General features: G+C 33.5%; 1 protein-coding gene across 1 annotated transcript in view; it reads right to left on the bottom strand.

Moving 5' to 3' along the window:
* The window catches only part of LOC129802013 (uncharacterized), a 136,220-nt gene extending 120,452 nt beyond the window's left edge, over positions 1-15,768 (bottom strand). Inside the window, exon 1 of the mRNA XM_055847546.1 lies at positions 15,715-15,768. Within this exon, the coding sequence (XP_055703521.1) occupies positions 15,715-15,727 (13 nt within the window). The 5' untranslated portion in view covers positions 15,728-15,768. The remainder of the gene's footprint in view (positions 1-15,714) is intronic.
* Positions 15,769-17,969: the final 2,201 nt, after the last annotated feature.

Raw genomic sequence — 17,969 nt, 5'->3', positions numbered from 1 at the left:
TTTCGGGATTTTGGCTGCCACCGAACTTAATATCTTTATAAATTTATTAGATTACATTTATAACGACAGTATTTTCGAAGATTCGGTATTCCAAAATTATAATAGATTAAGGTCTCTTTTTTAGTGATCAGGATATTAATTTTATAAAAAATATTAAAATCGAAATATAAGAATCAAAAGCATTGATATAATTGGAGTCGCACTGTAATTAAAACAAGATCATTTTTAAGCTGGATTATTCTTAGCATTTTAGTATTTCAAGGTTTCTCTCCATGAAGAAAAGGTGTTGTTTCTTAAAACTATGAAACTTCATTCAACACTGCAAACTTAGTGACAATTGCTGTGAGTTGTAGGAGAATGAGGAATCACAACTAAAAAGCCAAGACCATTATTATACGGATATAATGCTGGAGCAGCTGCAAATAGACAAGAGAGTGGTGTGGAACATTTTGTTCGCGCACAGAGAAATTTGCAATGCACGTAAATTAGTCACGCTGCTACTATACACTGTGTCTATATTATCAGCTTTTAGTTTTGTTCCCAAGAAATGTGATGAAATTAGTGAGATGTAGATAAATTTTCTCCATTTTACATTTTAATACAACTATCTCTTGGGAGAGATTGAAGACATTTTAGTTCATTATGCACCACTTTTCCTCAACATTCCAATTTCAAATATATATTGCAAAATTGTGCAATTGCACTTGAGTCATATACATTTATCACTAGTACTCAAAATTACGACACCAAAGTGCTTTGAGTGCTAGAAAAGAAGTTTTTAGTACGCTATTTCATTTCAGTGAATATTAGTGTGAGATGTTCCGTGAGAATTGTCAGTGCCTTAATTAGAAATGGGGTTTTAGCTGTTGACATACAATTGAAAGTTTTGCCATTTATTAATCCATTTCGGCGGATTGTTGCGCGAGATAGGGAAGAATTCATCAAGAAAATGTCTTTTTCATGTCACCAAATTATTGTGTAAGTGAAATCACGAAAAGTTTTCTTTCTGTTTTGAGGTTGAAAAAGAAGTAACTATATGTCTACAATAGAAACCGCAATACTTACTTTTGTCACTCTTTCACGAAATGATGTTGACAAGTTGACACGAAGGTGAAAAGGTAATTTCTCTTCTTTTTTTTTCTTTTTCAAATTTAGAGCTTTATTCACTGGATTACAAAACGCAATTTTAAGAGATTTTCACAAGACATTTTTTGCTACTCAAACCAAATTTTATTTTAACCCTTTTCTACAAACTTTTCCATGAGTCTGAAATGTCACCCGAATCACAGTGAAATTCGGATATGAAAAACCCCCATGAAAAGTCAAAACAAAATTGTGAAAAATAATAGCAAATTTTAACATATATTTGCTTTTATATTGATAAAATTATTTTCAAATGTGGTAAGCAAATCTCAAAATTCCAAAGATTCCAAATTAGAAGTAATTCTATGTTATCTCATTTTGTCCTGTTTTATATTCTTTTACTACCAGAAGTCTCACAAAAGCCATAATTTTTTCATCCATTATGCCAATGAGTTAGAACTTTTTAACGATTTTTAATACTAAAGCCAAGACTGATACTCTGTGAAATAATTTAACTGTTACTAGGGGGAAGTGGGACACCTTTGAAGCTAAGGCACCTTTGAAATTCGGATTTTTCACCTATTAGGTGAGATTCTTAACAATCTCACCTATTATAATCCTAACAAAATTTCATGTCGTCCGATCGACCTCAAATTTGGCCAAAATGTGTTTCGCCACTTCCTGATTCCGAATATATATGTGGCTAAGTTACGTTCCCGGCCGGCCGGCCGCTCTTTGGAGCTTAATAGCTCCTAAACTAAAAAAGATATCGACTTGCGGTTTTCGGCAAAGGTTATATATCGGGTGAAAATTGCAACTTGGTGCATAGACCCCCCACCCCCCACCCCTCCTTCCGCCATTTTGAAGACCCCCCTTTTTTTGTTTTCTCAATAGCTCCGCCCCTATGGCATTCAGCGGACTCAAATTTTAGTATGTTATAGCTGGGCCTTAGAGCTTTCCATCAATACCAAACTTAAGGTCCCCCGACCCCCCTGACCCGAGCTATAAGGGTCCAAAAAAAAATTCTTAAAATGGCCATAACTCCGTAATTGTCAGAATTTAAAAAGTGAGGGCTTTTTGGAAAGCTCTCGTGAAATGCCACTTCCCCTTCTAACATCACAAATTCATAAAACCACCGCTAGGGGCGCTTTTTTTAAAAAGAAAATTTTTAAATCTTAAAAGTTAAATAACTCAAAAATTCCATTGTGCATCGGGCTGAAAATTTAGTATGTTGTAGCCGTTGATTATACCTATCAAACAAAAAAAACCTTAAGTCGATCTAAAACCCCTGACCCGAGCTATAAGGGGTCAAAGTTCGAACATTGACCGGCCTCTATCTCCGGTTCTAATTAACATAGCGACCTAAATTTTACCTTTTTGATTTCGTATCGATGAGCACTTTCAGATGGAAGTTTAAAAAGTCACCACAGGTGGCGCTGTGATAGCGTCAAAATTCATCGAATTTCAAAGTCACTTTTCTCAAAAACGGCATTGTGCAAGTTAATGAAATTTTAGTATGTTGTAGTCCAGTCTAGGACGTTTCCAAAATGGTGCGTATGTGCGCTGTGGTTTCAATAGAACCGGAGATATGAGGGGTCAAAGTTCACGAAATTCAAAAAATCATATCTCCGGTTCTATGTGACCGATTTTGATGAATGAGGGCTTAAACGAAAGATCTCACCAAATGCTACAACTTTCTAGAACATTTGAACTTCGTGGGACCAACACCAGGGGCGCCACAGTCGAAAAACCAATTTCAATATCACATAACCTCAATTATCTCGACTGTCGCTGAACCGATTTTGATGATTACTTCAACATAATTGTAGAGCACATTTGTCTCTACATTTCGTCCATACATCATTTTCCACTCAGACTACGCTATCACTCCGGTTTTGCCGTTTAAGTGTGAAAAAATTGATTTATCCAATAATAACGCTTTGAAATCACTCAGATGCCAATTTGACTGCCTCTACTCCACCAAGACACTTAAAAGGGACAGATAATCCTAACCGGCTTATGTAGGTGAAATTCTTAACGTGAGCTAACTCGGAGTGCATGCAAATTCGATTTAGAGCTGAAGTTGAGAGACGCCATTCAGTTATCTTGAATAAAATTCGTGAAATTATACAAATTTTGTATTTAAACCAAAATATCAAGGATTTGGATAAACTGACAGAAAAGTGATATATGGGTGAAATGTAGACCAGAAAGTTCTCTATAATTTTCCCATAGAACATGATCTCATCGATTACTCAGAAGCCAAGATAAGCGAGGTTTTTTGTTTCTTAACTCGTTTTTTCATCCAGAGTGCCCCAAGTAGTCATTTGTTGAACTTCAACTATATCAAAGAATTGTTGTATTTTGTGGGACTTTCCATTTAAAACCCTATTTTAAGTGTCTTGGTGGAGTAGAGGCAGTCAAATTGGCATCTGAGGGATTTCAAAGCGTTATTATGGGAAAAATCAATTTTTTCACACTTAAATGACAAAATCGGAGTGATAGCGTAGTCTGAGCGGAAAATGATGTATGGACGAAATGTAGAGACAAATGTGCTCTACAATTATGTCGAAGTAATAATCAAAATCGGTTCAGCGACAGTCGAGATAATTGAGGTTATGTGATATTGAAATTGGTTTTTCGACTGTGGCGCCCCTGGTGTTGGTCCCACGAAGTTCAAATGTTCTAGAAAGTTGTAGCATTTGGTAAGATCTTTCGTTTAAGCCCTCATTCATCAAAATCGGTCACATAGAACCGGAGATATGATTTTTTGAATTTCGTGAACTTTGACCCCTCATATCTCCGGTTCTATTGAAACCACAGCGCACATACGCACCATTTTGGAAACGTCCTAGACTGGACTACAACATACTAAAATTTCATTAACTTGCACAATGCCGTTTTTGAGAAAAGTGACTTTGAATTTCGATGAATTTTGACGCTATCACAGCGCCACCTGTGGTGACTTTTTGAACTTCCATCTGAAAGTGCTCATCGAGACGAAACCAAAACGGTAAAATTTAGGTCGCTATGTTAATTAGAACCGAAGATAGAGGCCGGTCAATGTTCGAACTTTGACCCCTTATAGCTCGGGTCAGGGGTTATGGATCGACTTAAGGTTTTTTTTGTTTGATGGGTATAATCAACGGCTACAACATACTAAAATTTCAGCCCGATTGCATAAGGAATTTTTGAGTTATTTAACTTATAAGATTTAAAAATTTTCTTTTTAATAATAGCGCCCCTAGCGGTGGTTTTATGAACTTGAGATGTTAGAAGAGGAAGTGGCATTTCACGAGAGCTTTCCAAAAAGCCCTCATTTTTTAAATTCTGATAATTAGAACCGGAGTTATGGCCATTTTAAGAATTTTTTTTTGGACCCTTATAGCTCGGGTCAGGGGGGTCGGGGGACCTTAAGTTTGGTACTGATGGAAAGCTCTAAGGCCCAGCTATAACATACTAAAATTTGAGCCCGCTCGATGCCATAGGGGCGGAGCTATTGAGAAAACAAAAAAAGGGGGGTCTTCAAAATGGCGGAAGGAGGGGTCGGGGGTGGGGGGTCAATGCACCATGATGCAATTTTCATACGATATTTAACCTTTGCCGAAAACCGCAAGTCGATATCTTTTTTAGTTTAGGAGCTATTAAGCTCCAAAGAGCGGCCGGACGGCCGGCCGGACGGCCGGCCGGGAACGTAACTTAGCCCCCCATATATTCGTGATCAGGAAGTGGCGAAACACATTTTGGCCAAGTTTGAGCGCGATCGGAGGACATGAAATTTTGTTAGGATTATAGTAGGTGAGATTGTTAAGAATCTCACCTAATAGGGGTTTAAATGGAAAGTCCCGCAAAATACAACAATTCTTTGATATAGTTGAAGTTCAACAAATGTCTACTTGGGGTACTCTGGATGAAAAAACGAGTTAAGAAACAAAAAACCTCGCTTATCTTGGCTTCTGAGTAATCGATGAGATCATGTTCTATGGGAAAATTATAGAGAACATTCTGGTCTACATTTCACCCATATAACACTTTTCTGTCAGTTCATCCAAATCCTGATATTTTGGTTTAAATACAAAATTTGTATAATTTCACGAATTTGATTCAAGATAACTGAATGGCGTCTCCCAACTTCAGCTCCAAATCGAATTTGCATGCACTCCGAGTTAGCTCACGTTAAGAATCTCACCTACATAAGCCGGTTAGGATTATCTGTCCCTTTTTAAATAAAATTGAACCTTATCGTGATATGATTTAGCTGCACAAACAGATTGAGAAGCTATATTATATCACGATAAGGCTCAATTTTATTTAAAAAGATGTGAAAAATCCAGATTTCAAAGGTGCCCCACTTTCAAAGATGCCCCACTTCCCCCTATTCATCGAGTTTGCTCAAAAGTAAGCCCCTAAAGTATATAAATACACAATTTTCGATTGTGGTATATAGCTTTCATATGATTTATGATACCCGCTTAAATCGATAGCATTAACCATCACTATTTAGTTTTAATCAAATAAACACAGAAGTGACGAATGATTTCTTGGAGTGTTCTGTCTCGTAAATTCAAGTTCGACAGCGGCAAATTTGAACTAAAATCGCAAAATAGGTTTTCGAAATTCGTTATTAATACAAACTAAGGTAAAATGGGATGATTTGGAGGCATTCGTAATTTGTAATTTTGAAATTTCTTCTTAACAGACAGACCTATCTCTTTTAAATAAAAGGATATTATTACTTAAACTCCTTTTTTATTTAGTTTGCTCGATAAACGATTCAGATATTAAGAACATTGGTAATCGGAACTGTGGTCACTGTACCAAATTTCGGAATAGTTGCATGCAAGCGCCAAATATTTAAGTTAGACATATTTTTAAATTGAATTATTTCTTAATTCTTATAAATGAGTGTTACTTGGAACTTGTATGATAGTTTTTTGTCTTTTTTTCTCTAAAATGATTCTTAATGTATTTTAAAATGAATAAAAATATAGATATAACTTTGAGTAACATTTTGGCTACCTTGATACTCATAGTTCCTTGACCTTCCAGAATTTTTCCAAATTCTTTTTCACATCATCTCATCCGTCGAAGAGACATTTCTTGTTTTTTTCTGCTGTACAATCTCTTTGCAGAAACTAAAAATTCATGGAAATTTGAGGAACAAGAAAAATGGCCGGAATTACAAGCTAACCGAAATTAAGCATAGTTCCCCTAAGTATCTAATCTAAAATTCGAATAAACTTCATTTAGGTTTAACAAGTTCAATGAAATACATCTTGAAGCGTAACACAATTCTTTTTTAATAACTAAAGCAAATTAATGAGGACAATCAAAACATTAATATTGTTATTACACAGAGAAGACAAAGAGGGTGCGATTAACTTTTTTTCTTCGTAATTTTAACACATTTTATGTGTAAAAATATATCAACATTTTTTAATGTTAATTTTACACCATTTTAAGTGTAAAATTAACATGAAAAAGAGTAACTTTAACCCCCAATACACCTAAAAGGGTAATATTTACACCAATTTCGGATCAATAATGCAGGGTAAAATTAACATTTCCGGAATGTTATTTTAACTTTTTCCGATTTCTCTCAGTGTATATAGATAGATAGATAAGTATAGATAAATTTGTTCATCAATAATGCTTTCGAAATACAGTTTCGTTTTAATAAGATCTCGTGTAGTTTTCAGCGTCTACTGCCGTCTTAGCGTTGGTGACCAACCTCCGGAGCAAAACGGTGGAAAATCTCTTTCTCAGATTGTATATGCCAGTCATGTAAGAACACGTTCGAATTTTTTGTTTATTATTATTATTATTATTAATATTGTTATTATTATTACAATCAATACACAAACTTATTGAAATGTGTAAGTAAATATATGGACAATATTGCATGTCTTAATCGGAAAAAGCTAATTAAGCAATACTTTAGTAAAAAATGGTTCATAAACTTTAAAATTGTTAAGTTTTGAAATATTATTGGCAAAGGGAAAATTTAAATGTTATGAAACAATTAAGTTTTTTACTAACCAATTAATTAATTTAACCATTTAAGTAATTTGCCAATTAACTGACCAAAAATGTTTTTCCTGTCTTAATCTACTCTTTTTGATCTCAATAAACGTTCTCTACAAGTGTTTTTCTTTATTTCTAAATACATATTTTAATAAAGATAATGTTTTCTTGAAAGATCATAAAATTATATTGCTCTTTGAAGTAAAGTAAAACATCTAAATTCCTATTTACAAAAACAATTAAAGCGCTATTCATAATTCTGAATCATTCAGAGACTTTTGCCCAAAGGAGGAAAAGCAAAAGTTAAGTGCTGAAATGGTGATTAAAAAGTGCAATAAGAAGAAACAAAGAATTTGCAAAGAGAGGGATAGAGTTAGTCGAAATTGAATAGCGAGCAAAATGAACAAAAGAATATAAAGAATTAAATATATTTTTGCAATATTTCTTGAAAAGCAATTATGACATTTAATATTTCAATTTTAAATCATTTAATTACTTTTTTGTTCATTTTCCCTTTCCTTTCACTCAAATCACTGATAATTTGTTCACCAGTCCAGTAACTTTTTCCTTCATCTACTCGTGGGACATTAAGTGGGAGGAACTACTTAATCAACTCTCCAAATTTATGATTATCATCGCAATTATGCAAATTAATATCGATCTGGTGGTTTTTTTTCTCTCTATCGGATTATCTCTTCTGTGAATATTTTCTGTAGTATCTATCGTTGTGTCTTTTTTTTATACCTGTTGATTTTTATAAACACAAATTGTTATATAAAAGCTATAATCTGGTGCCACACAGCTTGTTAGTGAATTCCACGCCCCATGTCCAATCCCAGAAAAAAAACAAAGGTTTGGTGGAAAAATTGCTGGATTTCTCACTAAAATACCAAAAGAACGAGAAAAAAAGAATATCAATAAACATGCTGACAATTTAGGTTGAAAAATTGTTTCACAGAAGAGAACCCCTAAAACGTCGCCATGGAGCAAAAGAGAATGTTAATTCACATTAATAAATTTCCAGTATGAGACAAGTGTTGCATTCCACGTTGATTTGTAGGTGTCAAAGATTAATTTGAGCTTTAATTTCTCTCACTGAATGCCAATAAATTTGTTATATAAATCTCCAATATGTGATGCAAGAGATTGGCGCCCGATTTGAAATCAATCTTATAACATATTTTTATCTTTTTTTTCTTCTTCTCAACTGTCACATATTCGTTGAGACTGTAAAAAACACTTTTGAACAAACCAAAAAATTCATATGTATCACGTACAAATTAAGGGGACGCTTAATTTGCTAAAAACGTCTTTTATATTAATATTACAGGAAAGAAACTCGCATAGTTGTTCTTGTTTGCCTAAGACGACATTAATCCGAATTAATTTTAATTTATATCCCCAATGAACTGTTTAATATGAGAAGGTCAATATAGCCAAATATCATATTTTCCATTTTTGGAGATTGCGGATTTATGAAGCGATAAAAATGTCTTCAAATGGTGTCAATATCCATCACAAATTTCTTGCCATTAAATATTCAAATTTGTTATTTTAATTAATGATTATTCTTCAGCTCTGCTGCGGTAGAAGAGTTTTTTTTGTCAAAAAATAATGCAGAGAACTGAAAAACGTTTCTTTTTTGTTGGTTGCTAGTGTACTCATAAGAACTGATAATTCTCCTGAGAGGTCATAAAGAAAAGGATTACACATGGAGACACAAGTAGTTAAAGCCATTAAAAAAACACTAAAGCAGTAAAATTTTTTAGTAAAGAAATGCGATTACTAATTTATGACTTTTCCTGTAAGAAGATTACATTTACGATTGGATTTTTTTTGCATAGGATGACGTCCATTTTAGTACAACATTTGTGTTCTGTTAAGTAATTCAAAAAGGGGTGGCAAAGCGTCCCAACTCTGTAAAATGCTAAAACTCGTGACTTAAGCAATCATCGGACTAGAAGTTTAGCCCAGTTCCCGAGGATCTCAAAATCTGAATAGCGAGCAACTTCGTTGATTTTTGAGAGCCTCAAAGGTCATTTTAATAGTCATTTTAATAGTCCAATCCTAAAATAAATTTTTACAAAAAATCGTAATTGATCAGAAATTAGAACAGTTAAGCCATTTGGCTAAACCTTAGGTCTGAAGCCCGTATTAGTTTATTTACGCTAAAAGTGGACTTCCATATCATTCATCTATTATTAAATTCATTAAATATTTAATTCATGAGAAATAGCCTAGTGCTATTGAGTTTCAGAGTTTCGTAAAGTTTTTCCACAGCGCAATATCTTTTTAAATTTACCAACTCACAATCGATTTGAAACAATTAATATAAGGTTAAAGGACCACATATCGACCATGCACCTTATATCGGCCAGCTTACAGAAGATATCGACCACCAAGATAAAATGAATATTTAAAAATTACTAACTACGTTTTACCAATTACCTAATGAAAAATATATTGTGTTTGTTCATTATAATCTTCTGAATAAAGTTTTTCATCGAATTTTCAGGAAAATATAATTATTCATCTAATTTATTGAATCACTGTATCAGAGTCTTAATCAAAAAGCAGCCATTTCTCAAATTCTTATGATTTTATACTAGAATTTCAGTGACACAAAATAAGGAATTATACCTTATTTCAATGATTTGCAAATCTCTCTGAATAAAAAAAAATACTACTCAATTATTCTACTTTTAGTATCAGAACACTTTTTAATTGTCTCGCTAGGCATAATCAGAATTAATTTGTTAATTGAGAACAGGAGCGTTTTGTTCCAAGTACAGATCTCATCGGCCATTTTTCATCGCATTTCGATGTCATTTTCACGAGCAGTAGAGGTTATGTTTTTGTTTTTGAAAAGGAACTTCCCCAGTGTAAATTTTGCATTTTGTCAATATTAAACATCTTGACGGGTGTCTTATAGCCTCTACACACTAGAGACATTTATGTCCATATTGAAGAGTTTCTCTTGCACAAGCGTAGGGAATTTGCTTCAATATGGACATAAATTTCTCTAGTGTATAGAGGCCGTTAGAAACTACAATATTCAGAAGAACGATTGAAAAATGTGCTAGATACTATGACGACAGGTGAATCCTCTTGAAAACGTCTGCAAAGTAAGGAGTGTCCAGAATGACCCTGAATGGTAAACTTTCCCGAAGACAATCAAAAGGAAAATCACTGGTAAGCCAGTACTAAGTCAAGAAATGAATAATCTAAGCTTGTAGAGGATCGTGAAACAAGCCGAAATTGGATTTCTTGTCGTTAAATCTACTACGTTAATACTTTGTCGTCCAGAATAGGATCAGAATTACGATGAAAAATTAGATGATGCAGACGTCCCTTCACGAACAATCTCCCTGTAAAGTGATAAAAACTCCTCCTGATAGTTGGGCAATTATCGGTTCTTATTATAAGGAATGGATGGCAGAGAGTGTTTCTTCGATTACATCGTAATCAATAAGAAAAATATTCAAATTTGTATTATTTTTAAAGGGATTTATTTTTCGGGCGATACCTGCTCCACTCTTGGCCGATATCTTCTTCATCTGATTTCATATGGCCGAAGCAATATGCATAGTGTATGGTTGCAATTTTACCAATTTTTTACTAATTTCTGTAAATGTTAAGAAATAAAATGTAGAGATATAGATAAATGGAATGCTAGAGTTCTAATTGGCATATTTAAAACTGCCAAAAATTGATTTAGAGCTTTTATTTTAAGCAAATTTTTGAGCATTTTTCTTAACTGGCCGATAGCTACTTCCCTTACCTTATCACTGAAACAATGGATCAAAATTACTTTGAAGATATGCAATTAAACTTCGGATAAAAATTAGTTTCCGCTTCATGACTGCTTCAAGTTAAATGAGGAAAAAGTGTTCCAAACAACCTCGGTCTCCCCTAATGCTTTTTAATATTTCAGAATCTTATGAACTAAATTATAATGGCCTTTTTAAAGGAGGTTTTGAATAATCTTTCTAAATACTTGAAAAGCTTTTGAAAGTGTCTTGTGGAATGTCTTTCAGTTGAAGACCCCCACGTTTGAAAAAGAGATGTTAAAGGTTCATCTGCACTTGTTAAAGTATTACAAATTAATGTTGTATTCATATTTTGTAACAATTCCATGTGTAGCACTCGTGAAAAGAATTTCTGAAAGTTATTAATAAATTTGAACTGAGGTATAGGGCGTCTGGAGGTGAAAGAATTAGACGAAAACTTCTGTAAGTGGCAATAAAATTTACATAATTTTCTTTTCATTTCACGTCCACGAAATAAATAGCGTGTATTATTTAATAACTTGACAGATTCTTTTTTGAGGGTAATTTATATATTGACCAAAGGAATATTCTAATTTCCTCATATACTACTTGGGCTCGTTTTCCTTTCTCACATTTTCTCTGACTTTTGGTCTTTTGACGGTGCATAAAAGGTCTCGCTTTCGTATTTCGTTTTTCGAGAACAATAATACATGTGACTAGTGTGTAAGGTGTGTGTTACAGAAAAACGCAGTAAAGTGTGAAGTGTTTCTCATTTTCTCAAGAGTTTCACAGTTGGATCTCTCATCTTGTCTCATATTCTATCTCACCTTGTGCTCAACCTTTTGTCCAATCTTAGTTTCAATGCACCTGAATTATTTCACCATTATATCTCTATTTATTTTTCATCTACATAATATATTAGTTATTCAGTGAGCTGCTGCTGACTTCCTTCGTCTCATTGATGTTGGTCTTCTTTGGGATATCTTCTCTCACCATGACTTCCTCCTCTGCTCTCCCTCATACCCCACATACTAGAGATCTGCGCAAAAATGCGCGCAGGTCGTGCGCGCACGAGCAAAGGCCCTTTTTGTGAGCAGCAGCAGCAGAAAGTTTAAAATGCGCGCACGTAGTGCGCGCACGAGCAATGGCAAAAATGCTCGAGCAAAAAGTTTAAAATGCTCAAACACGAAATGTCAGTAAAAATTGCCGAAATTTTACCCTAAAGTTGGTAACTAGAAAATTCATATATAGAAAACTTAACAAAATATTGAGGTGCTGTCTTTTGCTGATAGTAAAGGATACTAAGGATTACTCATCATCTATATGACCCCCGTTCCGACCACTATAAAAGCCTGATTTGTGTGATAGAGGCTTCTTACAAAAAAACAAAAACCCTAGCTTAGAGCAAAATTCACTGGAAATTCTTTAGAACACACTGAAAATGTAAATCTATGGAAACCCTATCAAGTAGAATTCTTCAGGTGGCCTCTTTGAATGGAATCAAGCGTCAATTTGATCTTTAATATCTACTTATTAATGACTAGAGCTGGTCAAAATATGCAAGAAAAATATGCATTAATTTAATTTATTTTTTACCTTTTATCTAATTGGAAATTTACTACATACAGTAGTAATAGTACATATGGACTACATACAGTAATCATTTCATGTATTTTATTTCTTAAAAAGAATTTTCGAGTTGCTTAATAGTAGTACTCTTTAAAAAAGCACTATTTTATTATTTAAAGCAATATTTTTGAAAAATATACAAAATGACAGAGCTGTAATAAACCGAACTCGCAGTATGGCAAGACAGCTTCGAAGAAAGTTCAAACGCGTTTATTTCACAACTTGCTTTCTAGATTAAGATTTTGGATTTGCTTAGAATAAATTTAATATATTTTTATTTTGAGCCAATAGTAGATAAATATAAAACCAGTCGACGGATTGAATACGATTTAAAAAGATTTTAAACAATGTATGTTAATTTTGAAGTAGTTGAATACAACATTTAATAACAACCAATCTTATTTCAGTATGTGGCATTTAAAAATATGCTTTTTTATTTCTCACTTCCTTTGTGAAATGACAAATGATATTTTACATTTTATGACATATTTATGATCCAAATCTTTCCCTGATATAAGAAAGTAATACTTAAAGCTATGTATCTATAAGTGCTGTCTGAGCTCCGGTACATTTGGGATTGATTTTAGAAATTGTACGATTGTTTATAAAAAATTTACAAAATCAAATCAAGAAACCTTTTGGATTGATTTTAGAAACTTTAAGACTTATTTTTAGAAGCTTTGCAGGATTAATTATATAAACGTTTCCGGTTAATTTTAGACACAGAACCCTTAACTCTTTCGTCTCCTTTGGGATTCTGGGTACCCATGGAAACAACAATTTTTTTAGACTATCTAGAATCGATAAAAATCCTATTTTTCTGGATAATTACAAACTATAAGGATGTCCAAATCTAGGATATTTTTTGCAGGATCCTAATTAACTCCTGAGCTTAGATATTTTTGGTCAAAAATCGTGAATTTTCGATTTTCTGCTTCCTTGCAGATATCCTGACTTTTTTATATTTTTAGACCAGAAAAAGGAAAAACCTCTCGGGGTCAATAAGTATGATTACTAACAATTACAGATTGCATAAATTCGAAAAATAATTTTTTTCGTAAATTTTCAAAAAACTTGTTCAAACTTTATGGGTACTCACGACCCCAAAAATCTAGAGATCAAATGTAAGGTTATCCCGCCAATTCACGCCATTTGCTTTATTAAATTCCAAGCGGGAGCGACATTTTTGCCAATATGGCCTATAATTTTGACATTTGGCAGCGAGGGAGATTGCTTTCAAGGAAGTTTTTCCTATTCTTCCTAATTTTGGTGAATTCTGGTTGTCCAGGAAGTGTCTTTTATGTTTTTGAGAAAGCTTAATGTGTCTACAATAACATCGTCTTGAAAGAAATGTGTTTTAAAGTGTAATGTGTAAAATATTATGAGGAATCTGTTGGCAAGGAGCTGGGTGTCTTTTTTAGGACTTCCTGGACATCCCACAAGATACTGGTCAATAATTCACCTTGTTTTAGTTATCAACATCGTACAGGAGTCCTTTGACACGCACAAATAGTTTACAAAATCGATAATATTGACTTTGAGAAAATTGAAGTTTGTATCCTTTGCGATCTTTTGGGGACGAGAGTTCCCATGAGTTTTCCAATTTCCCAGAGGCGGAGAAAATTCTTTCTCTGTAAAAGTATCATATTTGACCACTAAGAGTTACAATAAAATGAGTTTTACTGAAATTCGTTCGCTGGAAATGTTGTGGTCCGGAAAGAGTTAAGCTTATATTTTGACAGATCGATTTTAGAAAACGCGAACATCTTAAAGCATAAAGAAAAAGGTCCAAAAAGCAAAAAGGACATCAAATCCCGACGACCTTAGTTGTGTGTAAAATAACACGCACAGACCAATCACAAAACGGTTTAGGTTGCGCTTGAAAACACGCACAGTCTAAGCATAAAACGGTTAAAATTACGCTTAAAATTACGTACAGCTCAATCATAAAACGGTTAATACGCATAAAATTACGCACAGCTTAATCATGAAACGGTTAACGTGCTTAAGATCACACACAGGTCAATGATAAAATGGTTAATGCACTTAAAATCATGCACAGCTCAATCATATAACGGATAATGCGCTTAAAATCACACACAGATCAATTATAAAATCCCGTCTGACCAAGTAAGCGTGATTTATAGCCTCAATTAACCTCTATCTTTCATACCTTACTTTTAAGAAGCTCCCATACAAAATACCCCTTACTAAATATATGTGAAGGATACTCTTTTGCATTCATGGTGGTGAGCAGCGGAACTACGAAAATTATGTTGCCGGTCTTTGTTGCTCAGTTGTCAGTGACAACATGGAATATTTCCAATCATTTTATTTGTTTTTAAAATTCTCGCAAAGATTCTCAGTGATTTTAGTTGTTTTTTTTTTTAATAATAATAAATGTGCGTGGGTGCGTTTCGTCTAGAGAAAAGTGTCGTGGTAACTATACACAAATTTCCAATGTTGAAATGCATGTTTTTATTTCCTTTCGGGGGTATTGTTTAGGAGACAATTTTTTCAGAAGAGTTTTGGCTTTTCTATAAAGTCTTAAATCGTTCATCCTGGTTAAATAAAACATATCCCTATCTTTGTAGCTTCAATCATTTATATAAAATTTGAATGTGAAATCAGGATGTGAAATTGACAGTTTCATTCCACCGCCATTGATGAACGTGGCAAGATTCAGTCCTTAATTTGTACCTACCACTCGGATCTTGCCTATGAGGGCTAAAATAGTGCCTAAAGCTGGATGTTAATTAATGGCTTAAGGCTGGGTCCCCCTTACCCTGTGTCAGACGGGATGGTAAATGCACTTAAAGTCACGCACAGCTCAATGATACAACGGTAAAAATTGCGCTTAAGAAAGCGCAAGCGTTATATTAAGCGTATTAATCGTGATTTTAAGAGAATTAACCGTTTTGTCATTGAGCTATGCGTAATTTTAAGCGCGTTAAACATTTTATGATTGATCTGTGTCTGATTTTAAGCGCGTTAACTGTTTTATGATTGAGCTGTGTGTAAAACACAAGGTTTCTTGGTCAATGATGAACTGTTTTATTTCCAAATTTATTCATCTTTTATACAAAATTTTATGCTTAGCTTAACATTTTTGATATTTGGAATTATTGGGAAAATTATGGAGAAATTGGTAATATTGCCGGGATTTATGCTAACGTGTTTAAACTAACCCAACGGTTATTCTTAATAGGGGAAAGGCTCATAATTTTGTCCAGTTTCTTATTTTGGACACTTTGAGGATAACATTGGACACTAAAAATAAATTGATTAAAATGATGGATTTTTATTCCAATATTTGATGAATAATGAATTCTATCTAAATATTTGTTCTTTTTGGAAGATTTTGACACTAAATACGTTAAATTTTGAATATGATTTGAGTTGAAATTGCTTTGTTGAAAATTCAGTATGAGCAATTGCTTACGAGAAATATGACAGAACTTCGTGTTTACTTCAGTCTTATTTAGTTGTGGTGAAGTACTAACAATGTTTCTTCGCTTTTTTTTTGAGTGATATTATTGAATATTCATTGAAAATTGTGTTGATTCACGTTAGTAGTGGATTGTACATTTGATCTGAAGTGAGATTTGCCTTGTGAATTAGATTTTTCGTGTGAAAAATGGGAAATGTTTTAAGACATTTACCAGTGAGGTGATGGCTCTTATTTTGGACAAGTGTTTTTCACACGAAATTTCGTGAAGTTTTAGCTTTTGTGATGACTAGGTTGGACAAATGCCTGGAGAAACAAAGGAGCATCATCTCTACGAAAGAGATGTAGCGAGAAATGCCCTGAAAGGCTCCCGGAAAGGTCAGGGAATGAGCGAATCCGCACGTACTTGGAGTATCGAAGTCAACTCACTTTAATGAATGATATGGAAAGTTTCCGGGCTTCTTGTGACATTCTACGTTTCCCTTACATGAACAGAAAGAGGACTTGGTAAGATTGGTTCGTGAAATGAAGAACAATGGGCATCCTGTTGAGGCGGATTAGCTGTCCAAATTTACAGCCAAGTTTGTCCAAATTAATAACCAAGTTGTCCAAAATAAGAGCCAAAGTCACCTCTACATATCAATTCATTTTTAAACGTATAAAAACTAGTTTTAATAAAAATAAGACGATAAATAGCTTGCTAAGTTTCTAAACAACCCTTCTGAAAAGAGAGTAACAAGAAATGTCAATTAGTATTGAAAATATCGCACTTCAAACTTGGAACTTCGATGCTTATAAGCAGGCTGTCCAAAATTATGAGCCCTTACCCTACCATATATCAATAAGTGCTGTATTTGCTTCAATAACATTACAATATTTCTATTCTAATCTAATAACAATATTTATTTATGTTTACATATTTGTTTATTTTAATCATTTATGTTCATCTACTGAACATGTGCGTAATTTGAAGTGCATTATCCGTTATATGATTGAGCTGTGTGTGATTCTAAGCGCGTTAGCCATTTAATGAATGAGCTGTGCGTGATTTTAAGCGCATTAACCATTTTATCATTGACCTGTGCGTGATTTTAAGCACAATCTCAACCATTTTATAATGAAGCTGTACGTGATTTTAAGCATAATCCGAACCGTTTAAGTGTGTGTGGTGCGTGTTTTTAAGCGTAATTTTAACCGTTTTATGTTTAGGCTATGCGTGTTTTCAAACGAAATCTAAACCGTTTTGTGATTGGTCTGTGCGTGTTATTTTACACACAACTAAGGTCGTTCATGCTGAGGCAGTTGGGATTTAATGTCCTTTTTGTTTTTTTGGACCTTTTTCTTTATGCTTAAGATGTTCGCGTTTTCTAAAATCGATCTGTCAAAATAAAAGCTTAAGGGTTCTGTGTCTAAAATTAACCGGAAACGTTTATATAATTAATCCTGCAAAGCTTCTAAAAATAAGTCTTAAAGTTTCTAAAATCAATCCAAAAGGTTTCTTGATTTGATTTTGTAAAATTTTTATAAACAATCGTACAATTTCTAAAATCAATCCCAAATGTACCGGAGCTCAGACAGCACTTATAGATACATAGCTTTAAGTATTACTTTCTTATATCAGGGAAAGATTTGGATCATAAATATGTCATAAAATGTAAAATATCATTTGTCATTTCACAAAGGAAGTGAGAAATAAAAAAGCATATTTTTAAATGCCACATACTGAAATAAGATTGGTTGTTATTAAATGTTGTATTCAACTACTTCAAAATTAACATACATTGTTTAAAATCTTTTTAAATCGTATTCAATCCGTCGACTGGTTTTATATTTATCTACTATTGGCTCAAAATAAAAATATATTAAATTTATTCTAAGCAAATCCAAAATCTTAATCTAGAAAGCAAGTTGTGAAATAAACGCGTTTGAACTTTCTTCGAAGCTGTCTTGCCATACTGCGAGTTCGGTTTATTACAGCTCTGTCATTTTGTATATTTTTCAAAAATATTGCTTTA

The sequence above is a fragment of the Phlebotomus papatasi genome, chromosome 2 (genome assembly GCF_024763615.1).
Source record: "Phlebotomus papatasi isolate M1 chromosome 2, Ppap_2.1, whole genome shotgun sequence".
Lineage (NCBI taxonomy): Eukaryota > Metazoa > Arthropoda > Insecta > Diptera > Psychodidae > Phlebotomus > Phlebotomus papatasi.
The sequence above is the reverse complement of the archived record's forward strand: the minus strand, read 5'-3'. Positions and strand labels throughout refer to the sequence as shown.